Source organism: Merops nubicus, unplaced genomic scaffold (genome assembly GCF_000691845.1).
Source record: "Merops nubicus isolate BGI_N331 unplaced genomic scaffold, ASM69184v1 scaffold10055, whole genome shotgun sequence".
NCBI classification, from domain to species: Eukaryota; Metazoa; Chordata; class Aves; order Coraciiformes; family Meropidae; genus Merops; species Merops nubicus.
This window is the reverse complement of record NW_008607618.1, coordinates 69,464-81,559: the sequence shown is the minus strand read 5'-3', so window position 1 is coordinate 81,559 and position 12,096 is coordinate 69,464. Positions and strand designations below refer to the sequence as shown.

General features: G+C 40.5%; 1 protein-coding gene across 1 annotated transcript in view; it reads left to right on the top strand.

The window, feature by feature from the left end:
- The first annotated feature begins 2,696 nt into the window (after positions 1-2,696).
- HECA (headcase homolog (Drosophila)) overlaps positions 2,697-12,096 on the top strand; it is a 10,310-nt gene continuing 910 nt past the window's right edge. The window contains exons 1-3 of the mRNA XM_008940000.1: positions 2,697-2,772; positions 5,972-7,012; positions 10,016-10,170. Coding sequence (XP_008938248.1) covers positions 2,697-2,772; positions 5,972-7,012; positions 10,016-10,170 — 1,272 coding nt within the window. The remainder of the gene's footprint in view (positions 2,773-5,971; positions 7,013-10,015; positions 10,171-12,096) is intronic.

Sequence of the window (12,096 nt, the reverse complement as noted above, 5' to 3'; positions counted from 1 at the left end):
GTGACCAGCAGGAGTGGGGAGGTGATTGTGCCCCTGGACTTGGCACTGGTGAGGCCTGATCTTGAGCGCTGTGTTCAGTTTTGGGTGCCACAGTACAAGAAAGACATTGAGGTTCTAGAGAGGGTGCAATGAAGGGCAACAAAGCAGGTGAAGGGTCTTTAAGAGGAACAGCTGAGGGAACTGGGGTTGTTTAGCCTGAAGAAGAGGAGGCTGAGAGGAGACCTTATCACTTTCTACAACTAACTGAAAGGAGGTTGTAGGGAGGTGAGCGTTGGCCTCTTCTTACCTGCGGCAACTGACAAGACAAGAGGCAATGGTATTAAGTTATACCAGGGGAGATTTAGGTTATACGTCAGGAAAAACTTCTTCGCCGAAAGGGCTATCAAGGGCTGGAACAGGCTTCCCAGGGAAGTGGTTGAATCACCATCCTTGGATGTATTTAAAAGCCATTTAGATGAGGTGCCCGGGGATATGGTGTAGAAGTGGCCTGTTAGAGTTAGATAAGAGTTGGACCTGATCTTAAAGGTCCTTTCCAGCCATCGTGATTCTGTGATTCTGTAAGTGTCTTGCAGCTGATCCAGTGCCAAGATCTCAGCTTTTTTTTTAATAACTTATTTTTCCACATCCATAACAACCTACTGTTGCCTGACAGTTTTTGTAAGGTGACAGTAGAGCTGCCTCTGCTCTGCCCCCAGCCTCACATGTTTAACACATCCCTTGAGCTTTGCCAGCGATTGCAAGTCTGTGTGGTGAGCTGAAACCTACGCTGTCAAGTATGGGAAATAATTATCTGTTTCTGTCTACTGCCTGACAAACTCTGGTACTTAACACAATGGCTAACGTGGGAATGTGGCAGGGGAAGAGCGAATTTTGCTTTAGGCATCCACATTGAGGACTTGGAACAAACTGGAGGAGTCACGAAACTGAAGCCGTGGAGTCATTGCATTTGGCTTGCTGGGTGTATCTTTGGTTTTATGATGGGTGTGTAAACAGAAGTAAACAACATTCTCCTCAATTTACTTCACCAGAAGGAAGTTCCTCAGGTAGCTGTTGTTCTGTTGCTTTTGTTTGGGTCATAAAATAGGAAAGGTGGTCTTCATATAGCTTCTTTCTTTTTTATTAAAAGGTAGAAAATGGTTAATGTGGGAATTTTGTTGAAGGAAATTTATCTCTGCTGTCTGTTTCTATTCCTGTCTTTTACTGATGTTTATACACTTCAACAGAAAAACTGAGAAAAAAGCCAAACATCCAAACCAGCTTCCTCGCAGTCCTTAGTCATGTCCTCACTTTTTTTAAAAAAAAATATAATTTTTTGGTAGTTCTATCAAACATGAAACATAACTTTGTTTAAACAATGAGCTATCTTTGCTTAAATGTACTTTTATTTGGAATACTGTATGTAAGTTCTGTTTTAGATGACATTTATGTGCTGCCCCTTGCAACTATGTTCAGAATTACTAATCAAAATCACTACAGTGGAATATGAGAAAGCATTTATTTTTTATGTAGAAACAACTTGAAAGAAGCAGCGTGTCATTGTAGTTGTAGCTCGGCAGCAGCCTGTCTGTTACAGCCATGCACTTGTGTCTCAACATCTAAGCTGTTCTGCTGCACAAAACTGCATGGTGTCTTGTTTCATTCCCTTAGGCTGTGAAAACCATCTTGAAACTGAGAGGTATAGTAGAACTACTTTGTTATTCTTCAGGCATTCTTTCAGAAAGATGTTCTGGGAGAATGGATACTGCTCTGATACTTGGTAATCTTTCATTTTTCTGAAGTTCAGTTTCATAAATTTGGAAACCAGAAATCTGTTGAGCTATTAGATACTTGGAAGCAAATTATATTTAGATGACAAATCAGATTGTGGGTTGCAGGTGTGGATGGCGAGTTTGGTCATGTGAATTTCTATTTATTTCCCTTTATTGTCTCTCTTGACAGTAGTCCTTTTACTATCATAAAACATTAAGATGCTGATTCTAGCTCTAACTTTTTGAAGAATAATCTCAAAATGCATTTCTAATAAGTGGGAAAGAGAAGGGCTTGTTATCAAGAATTTTTAAAGTTTTCTTATTCTGTAATAAGTGCATTGTCTCATTTATAAAATGATGATTAAATAACCCACAGCACTTTCAAGGGTGTGAATTGATGGGAAGGGCTCTTCACGTTTGCTAATGTGGCTCCAATACAAAGTCATCTGAATGCTGTCTGGTTTGCTCCTAAGGCATATCTATTGCTGTGACCTGGGGAAGCTGCAAAAAAAAAAAAAAAAAAAAAGGCTTTGTTTTCTGTTTCTCATTTATTCTTTATGTAGGAACATGTGGCATGATGATGTTCAGCTGGAGACATGAATGGAGAGAAATTTGCAAAGGATGTTCAGTCCTGCACTGTCTGTTTTGTATAGATAGACCTGCTGGCATTATAAATATTACACAGAACAAAATGTTGGCTTGAGGTTTCTATATACTTTCTGGGTAGTAGATTCTTCTGCTTTCTTAAATATGGGGATACTACAAAATTGGTAGAACTTTCTACTGGGACAGCTTTCAGTAGCCATGCTGGGCTCTTCAGTTTCTGTTGTGGAAATGCTGCAGTGGTTTTATTAAGGCTTTCTTCAAATCATCAGACTTTTTAATAACAAACCTTTATCAGTGAAAGCAGGTGCTATGTCTAGCATGGCATTAACTTTGCTGTGGAGCATGGCAGCATGGCAGAGACCTATTGGTTTCCTAGAGTATTTCCTACGCTACAGCAGTGACAGTAGTAAAACGTCAGGTGAGCAGGGACCTGCTTCTCCTCTTAGAAATGATGTTTTCCAAAGTGATCTCACTGCCACCATTTAAGAACTCAGTGGAGACATTTGCATGGGCAAAGGCTCTTCATTATGTTGCTTTCTTCCAGCTGCTTTTGCTGTGGTGCTGTGCTGTATGGGAAGTTACTTAGGTAATTTGGCATCTGTAGATTCTCAAGGAGAAGCTGGAGAAGATCCCATTCCACAGTCCTTCCATTGCCCAGCCATGAAGAAGGAGAAAAAAATCTGTTGAAGGGCACCTTTACAATAGCCTCTAGATGCCCAGTACATGATCATAGTCAAATAATTGTGGACATGATCTGTAGAATACATGGGCTGTGGTAGTTTTTTTACTGTATTTCAGCCACTTTCTTTCTTAATTTCATTTTTTGTTCACATAAAGAAGAGGCTGTAAACTTCTCAGGGGGATAGAAATCATATGGTTTTGCATCTAAACCCAAAAACATGTGCAAAGGCTAATCAAGGAAACACTTCTTTTTTTTTTTAAGTCAGTTAACTATGCCAGTATGGATGAACAAGTGTTAAGTCTTTATTCTAAAGTGGAGACCTCTAGACTTGTCTGTATAGTAACTTTCTCGGCTGTCAGCTATAATTATACCTGTGGCTGTTAGAACGTTTACAGTCTGAAACACTGGGGGAGCATAAGTGGATTTTTGGCATGTTCTTTCTTCCTGCCTCCTGGCAGTGGTGAAAAGGAGAATGTACCAAAATAGATGAATACAGGAAATGCTTAAAGTGAGAACTGTTGGTATTGGTACCTTCAATATCTTGCTGCACATGTGACTTCTGATGATTTGCTTTTAGTGGTTTCAGTTTAACTGGCTTCTCTGAAATAAATTGCATAAGGATGCTATAACTGCAGACTATACTTTCAGACCCTATGGTGAAAGAATGATTGACAATGAAGAAGAACTTTGCACAGCTGCTTGGTGTGGCATAGTGTGATTTGAATCATTGTGTGAGAATGGGTGGGAGAACTCTTTGAACTGGTAAACTGGCAGATTTTGTTTTAGAGCAGGTAACTTAGCGTTCACTTTTGCTCTTGGCCTGTGATGTTATAGTCAATAGTGCACAGTAAAAAACATGGAGGAAAATTACTCATTGGTAGCCAATAAAGTTTATGCTTCTTAAAGATACCTCAAAACCTGCATGTTCTTTGTGAGCTTTTCAGAGATCTAAGACTACTATATTCTTATACGGGTGTCCTGTGTAGAAAGAACAGCTAAAGAGTCCTTGAGGAAAGCCCCTTTTATCTATGTTATCTCTGATTTGGTAATTTATTTTTAATGACAAAACAAGTCCACAGTTTGAAATTAAATACTCTCTTTTTGCTTTAAGAGAATGTTTTTGGGAATGTACTTTGCTTGCAGTTTATAGGCCAGTCCCTGAAGGAAAGGTATTGCAGAAAATTCTCCTTGTGACTGTGCTGCTTTTGGGATTAGAAATGGAAACAGAGAAATGAGGTGAAGGATCTGGCATCTTCCAGGGAACACCCTGGGACAATTTTCTCTGCTCTTTGTGTCTGTCTCTTCTGGGTAAATAAGTCTTAAGATCTGCCTTAATCTTGAATGTACTGAAGGTAACCTTGAAGATTTTGTTTGTTTATAGCCTTTTAAAAACTTGTTAGGAAAGGGCAAAACCACTAGCGTGGCAAAGATTGTTGTTGTAGAACACCTGGTTTGTGTGTTGCTGCTGCAGGACAGGTGATGATGGGTAGTGTGTCTGTTATTAAGAGTCTGAGTAAATGTAGCAGCATAAAACCTATCCTCCTGCTGCAAATTATGTAGTATTATTTGTGCCAGCAGAGACAAGAATGGGATTAAAAGCAATGCAACCATGTGGTGTTTTTTTTTCTCCTGCTTACTAGATAGAAATTTGAAGTCCTGAGGCGGTGGGGGGAGGGAAGGCAAAACCCAACTGGATCATGGCAGTTTCTTTTCCACAAGGCTCAGTTTGCTGCTTTTACAAGTCCTGGAGCTCTGTCTAAGACTGGGGAACTGCAGGGATCTGTTTGCTCTGTTTTGCACTGGGTGAGCCAGCACTTGACTGAGGAAGACCCTGAAGAAGCCTGCTGGTCAAATGCACCAGTACAGAGGTTAAAAGGCAGCCTGCCAGCCCTGTTGAGGCAGTATTTTTTTGTGAAGTGGAGGAAGCAGGAAGTCAGAAATACAGAGGAGCAATACTTGTAGTACTTGAGTAAGCATCTAAAAACTTCCTAATTAGAAACTCTTAAGTTCCAATAGAAGCTCCAACTGAAAATTTCCTGTCATTTCTGTGCCTCCCAGCTGCAAGTGAGCAGCCAGAAATAGGAGTCGTATGGAGTCAGTGGTACTTTGGTAAGGGTGAGGAAAACGTCATTGGCCCATAAATACAGAATGGTTTTTTTGTGAAGCGTTTTTGTGTAGGAGCTGACATTACTGCACGGGGAGAATTGAGACATGCTGTTCTTTGCTTCAGGGTACAGCAAAGGCTGCAACTTTGCTGATGAAAGACTACATAGCATTTGGGGTTTTTAGCCTGTCTGTGTTGCAGAACTATTTGTTTTGTGAAATTTAGCTATCCAGGAGGTCAATGATGGTGGTATGGTCTGTATTGCCTGAGCAATGTAGTGAAGGTCGTCCTTTCTGTACTAGGAACATAAGCAGTTTGTCTTGCTTTTAGGAGTCCTCTGCTTCCTCCTTCTCTCCCTACCTGTTATCTCTTCCTCAGTCCCAAAGAAAAGATCAATTCCTGTCTCTCCTTGCAAATGGAAAGCCAGGCTGTATTGCCTACTTGTTTTTGGAACAAACATGTCTGTGTGTTCTCCCCATGCTGCCTCTCAGGTTTCAAAGCCACCCTCTAGAAACATCCACAAAGCTTTCTCCTTCTTCAGGCCTTGCAACAGTATCCCTAAACCCTTGAAGAGGGTTAATACTTCTGAGGTGCTTTGCTTTTGAAAACAAACTGTAATGTCTTTTTGTTTCTTTATTTCTTCATTTCCTTATCTCCTTTCATGTGCTTAACTTTTTTTTTGGCAACCCTGACCCAGAGCTAGTGCTTGTGGGCCCTTTGATAATACAAATCATGAGTAAGAGTTCGTGTGTGTATTTGACACAGCCTTTAAAGAAGCATTGCAGTAAGTGGGCCATGAGGTTATTAACGTGTCTGTTTTATCTTCCACAGAAGCCCCTTGTGCTACTCCACTGATCTGTAGCTTTGGAAGGCCGGTGGACCTGGAGAAGGATGACTACCAGAAGGTTATATGCAACAACGAGCATTGTCCATACAGCACTTGGATGCACCTTCAGTGCTTCTACGAGTGGGAAAGCAGCATTCTTGTGCAGTTCAATTGCATTGGCAGGGCCAGGAGCTGGAACGAGAAGCAGTGCCGCCAAAACATGTGGACGAAGAAGGGCTACGACCTGGCTTTTCGCTTTTGCTCCTGTCGGTGCGGGCAGGGCCATCTAAAGAAGGACACTGACTGGTATCAGGTGAAGCGAATGCAGGATGACAAGAAGAAGAAGTCAGTGGTGGAGAAGAGTGCGGGAAGGTCAATGGCAGAGTCAGCAGAGGAAGCCAAAAAGGGCAGGCCGGCCAACAAGCCGCAGAAAGGCTTGAGTAACGACCTTCCGCGAAGGCACTCGATGGACAGGCAGAACTCCCAGGAGAAGGGCATCATGGGCAGCAGCTATACCGTTCGTTCGCCTTGCGTCTCTCCTGGCCAGTCCCCACCCACTGGCTACTCTATCCTCGCCCCCACGCATTTCAGCGGCCCTCGTTCGTCGCGATACTTGGGAGAGTTTTTGAAGAACGCCATTCACCTGGAGCCCCACAAGAAGAACATGGCCGGTGGGGGCGTGTTCAGGAACGCGCATTTTGATTACGGGGCAGCTAGCTTGCAAGCACATAGATCAGGACATTTCGATGCCCCTGTGCAGTTTTTGAGAAGGCTCGATCTGTCTGAGCTGCTTACTCACATCCCCAGGCATAAATTGAATACGTTCCATGTGCGGATGGAAGACGATGCCCAGGTGGGCCAAGGCGAGGACCTTCGGAAGTTCATCCTTGCCGCTCTTAGCGCCAGCCACAGGAACGTTGTGAACTGTGCGCTGTGCCACAGGGCGCTGCCAGTGTTTGAACAGTTTCCACTGGTGGATGGGACCCTGTTCCTTAGCCCATCGAGACACGATGAGATTGAATATGATGTTCCCTGTCACCTTCAAGGTACAGGTTGTCTGTCCGTCATGCTAGGTTTCATTAAATGATGGAACTGCCTTCTGTGCCCTGTTCACCCCCATTACAGATTTTTCATGCCAGTTCTACATTTTTAAGCGGTTCTGTAAAGCTTGAAGTCATGTCCGAGTTAATCACATGGATCATTGAAACACTTAGAAGGAATTACAAAAAGATGTGCTGTGTAGAAAGATCTATGCATTGTTTGGTTTACAACTAAGAGATTTCTCATCCACTTTCTCGTTAGACCATGGGAAGGTTTTCCAGCCAGTCTGTTCTGCAGCACGTGTGTACTGATTTGTCTGTTGTGAGCTTTACTCCAAGATACACATCAACCTTTTAACCAGGCTTTTGTATTTAAGCATGCTGCAGTGTGGGTAGAAGTTATACTTGGACCAGTGGTGAGATGAGATGCTTCTCATCTGCTTTCAGACTAGAGTGTCAGTTTTGTTTTATAGCAAACTCTTTTTTCTTTTCTTTTTTTTTTTTTTTAATATGGAAATTACTGTTGTCTAGCCTGTGTTCACACCAGCCTAGAGAGGTTCAGTTTAGTAAAAGTAGGTTTTTACTATGGCGGGTTGAAGCGGCAGTGGTGTAGTGAGGGTTTTAGGCTTAGTTCCAAACTTCCTCCCATTTGGACTGCATCCTGATCCTGTCCCAGCTCCAACCTGAGTTGATACCAAGGCATGTATTACTTTTCCCCTCCTAGAGAAACAAATGGATGTGTGCTAGGATGAGCTTCAGCTCTTCTTGAGAACTGTGCCCCAAACTGAGCGATCAGGGGGATACGTAGCAAAACATGCCCATCCTGCATCCTGCAACCAAATTCATAGTTTGGTGTTCAACACCGTAGAATTATACATTGAGAAGTGTGTTGAGAAGGCATTAATGAGAGGTATTTTAACATTTATGTTTCTATCTTTTCAGTAAAATTTGTTATATCCCATGCACAGTCATGATATGTTTTATGTAACATTCCTGTGTTCAACAAACTTTGTATTGTTTTTTTTTCTTTCTTTAAATCACTTTGCACTAAGTCACTAAACTGTATTCATGCTAACATTATTGTTTCTGTCTTGCCTAATGTATTTGAAAGAGAAAAAGTAGTAGGCAAATACACAAGCTAGAAAAGCTCCAGGATAAACAGAATATACACATGTGAGATAACAATACTCATTTGTTTTTGTGAGGATGCATGTGCAACGTGTTTGTGATTTTATCAGTACTAGTAGCTGGTTTAGTAATAGTGAAACTCATCACTTGGTAACGTTTACTACTAAGAATGAAACTGTGCCTTTTTTTTAATTAATTGTATCATCCAATGGGTAAAGAGCATCTGAAAAACATGCTTAGTTGAGACACTGTGAATAATTAATTGTTAAAATTTTTACCTCTGTGTCATGGTTAAAATAGTTTATTTTCAGAAGTACTCTTTGAAATTAAATTAAGCTTGCAAGGTGCTGCTCCAGGGTGTTATTTTCTCTTCAGTACAGAAAATCAGCTTTTTTATTTCAGACGTGTTTAAGATATCAGGTGCCTCATTTCCTGTGTAACAAGGATCCTGAAAATTAAGTGGTGAAGGAGTGCAGTATTTTAATGTGCAGGAACAGTGCAGAACTTTGTATGGGGAAAATTATTTTATCTTCCTACACAACACAAAACTTCTGTGTGTGGAACTATTTGAATGTTGCCAACCTTGAATGTTACCTTTAGGAAGAGAGTTTATTATATCTTTAGACTCAGGACATCACATTTTCTAGAGCCAAACACACCAATGTGGAACAACACAATTTTTACCAGCTCATACTAGCAAGTTTATTTTGTATTTATGTTTTAAGAAGAATATGATTTTTCTTTTTTTTTTTTTTTTTTTTTTCTAAAATAGTTTGCTTAAAAAAATAAAACCAGTTAAAAAACAAACCATTAATTTTGGAAGTGTTTGCTATGGACTGATCATAAATTGTTAATATTTTATTGCCTTTTATCTAGAAGAGGCACAAGATAGCGTGTTCATTAAATTACAGTTTGTGAAATGTTCAGTACTTTGATGCTAAAGAGCACAAATTGCAATCCAAAATAGACATACATGCAGCCCTGTTTTGTAGCTTTGTTTTACAGAGCAGTGCAAAATATGGCATATTACAGAATTAGTACTCTGTGTCAGCCCACTTCTAATAGCTAACATTAAACTACAAATTGGGCATAATCTAGATGCCAGATCTTTGTAATTTGTGTAGGGCTTTGTTTTGTGAGAAATCTGCATCTTGGATTTTGCATTGGTGAGTTTACTTACATTTACTTAGAAAAAATACTTCATTTCTGTGTCTGAGCCACTTGATTTTTAAATTGTCAGTTTAAATGGTCATGATAGAGCTTGATAGATTCCTAGTTCTGAATGGCATGTTAAAGTCTGTGTATATGTAATATATAATGTTTTAAAATATACTTAATGAATATTCAGGAAGAAGTACAAGAAAGAAAGTTGCTCTTTTGGATGTTGCATTTTTTCCATGAGGAATATTAGGTCCTTAGTTCCCTATTTGCTGGAAGATTTTGGCAAGTTGATAAATTAATCTGTACCCAGCTTGCTAATAAGCTTCAACATTTCTCCACTTCTTCTGTCAGGTGGGGATGAAGCTAGGGCACAATTCTGGTTTTGGAAACACTACAGCAGATCATAGCTTAACCTGGCATCTGTTCATGGAGCTTCAACAGCTCCTTTTATAAAATATTCTGCTAAGGTCTACCAGCAAATGGAGGAAGAGAGGGTGGGCAGGGTGATGACTAATTCCTGAGTTTTGCATCTGTGGAAAATAGTTTCTGTCAAGCCTTATGTATTTCCCATACAGAAACATTTTTTACTTGATCATTTACCCTTAAAAAAAATAATAATAAGGTGTGATTAGCATCACTAAAGGGCAGATCACATTGCAGGAAATGTCTGTTTTAATCTTTTGTTTTAGTCTTCTTAAGAAGTGTCTTTCCTGTCCACAGGAAGGCTTATGCACCTCTATGCTGTTTGTGTAGACTGCTTAGAAGGGGTTCACAAAATTATCTGCATTAAGTGCAAGTCCCGATGGGATGGAAGCTGGCATCAGCTGGGAACTATGTATACCTACGATATTCTGGCAGCATCTCCCTGTTGTCAGGTTAGTACTGTACAGAAACGAGGCTCATAAGGTGAAATTCCAACTGCTGATAAATAACGCCAAGGTTTGTGTATCTCTTCTCCCATCCCTTCTTCCATCCTTGTTTTCCAGCCTGTATGTATGATCGCAATACAAGAAAGCTCATGTGAGTCCCTGTCCCTTTGTCTTAACTTATGAGGCATAATGTCTAGGCAAAAGCCAGTGCAATGGTTGGAGGTTAATACATAAGTTTTTAAGTAAAGTCCCTTTAAATGCCTTCACAGTAAAATCTGATGCTTAGGATGATCACAGGCAAGTATGTTTGGCAACCAGATATAATTTCAGTAGTATTTTAATAACAGGTGTGCATTTTGAGCTGATGTTTCATGTGTTCAGATTTCTTTTGGTTGCTTGAATTGTGTTGTATCATAAGATAATTATAGCAGAAAAGCCAAGGGAACAGAAAGGTCTAAAGTGTCTTTGTGCTTGCAGATTATCCAGCTCTCATTAATCTCTGCTGCAGCTGACGCTGGTGATGGTGCTCCACCACAGCCTGAAGCAGCTTAGCTTTCATTAAATCCTCACCTAATCTACACCTTGAGTGAGAAAGATCCAAGGCCTGGGGTTACTCCCGAGTAGATGTGTGCCTGAGGCAGCAGCATGGTCAGCATCCAAGAGAACTGTCCATGCAGTGGGCAGAATGCTTTTGTCATGCAGGTAGGGGTGGACAGGCTTGGGAAAAGCATTTGGCTGGGGATGGCTCCGTGTTCCTCTTGGGATGCTCAGGAGCGGGCTGTCACCTTCGGGCACGCCGCTGTTGTTACTGGGTTAGGACAGGAGCCTCCCAAAGATAAGCTCATTCAAAGTGTCATCACTTTGTGGCAACATGTGTGCCAATCTAAAATAAAATTTTGTCAATATGCAAAGTATCATTTTATTTTAAATGTAACATATTTTCCCAAAATGTGTTCCTCAAAAGACAGGTAGTGTTGCTGCTACTGGTTAAAATGATGTTGATAACAGTTATAACTGAAGACAAGAGACATTAACTGCAAATTCGGTGCCTCTTGAGATTGTAACTTTTTTTTATAAGTAGGGACTTTTAAGGATAAACCATTGATGCTGACTTGCTAGGTCTGTAAAAGCCAGCAAATTTAAATCTGAATTGCTTCTGTTGAATGTACAAGACAAGAATTAAGGTCTTATTGTACAAGAGACTTAATTATATGATTAATGGACATTGTGACAGTGCACGGTTAAATAATAGAACTGACTGTGGAATCATTAGCTGCAGTGGTGGTGATTGCCAGATAATAGAAATTATTGTTTCGCCATGGTTGTTATGGGTGATTCCACGCATACAGAGGAATGACATTTAAATAGGTATATAATTTAACTCCAATTTAATTTTATTTTTAATAATTTCATACCTTATTTCAAAATATTTAATTATACATCACCAATGTGGATGTAGGATAATGAGCTGCAACCACTGCCAGGTTACTAGGACCTCGCTGATGTGCTGGACAGTAGCAAGGGGAAAAAGAATGCTTTGGTTAAGAATATCATACAAATCTGTACCCTACGAGATTGTATTTCTTGGAGTTTCTGCTTTTCAAGCAGAGCAGGTGATTTGTTTCATTTTGAGTCTTGTCTCAGCAGTAATAGTACTTCAGTAATTTCTTCCTCTCCTTATTCCAGGAAACTTCCTTAAATCAAGATTGTCACAGAAATAAATTTTTTTCTTTTCTGTGAAGAGCTGAAGCTTTCACGGGCGTGTTGGGCTGTGAGGTTAAGCCTTAGTGCAGCCTCAGTGCTCAGGCCAGCACTGCTCATTTGCCACCTTTACTCATACTCCTGTATTTCAAACAACCTGCTGAGCTTTCACACTGCCTGTTGCTTTCTTTAGATCAGATGGGCTGGGTTTCTCAGCTAGATTTCTTCTGA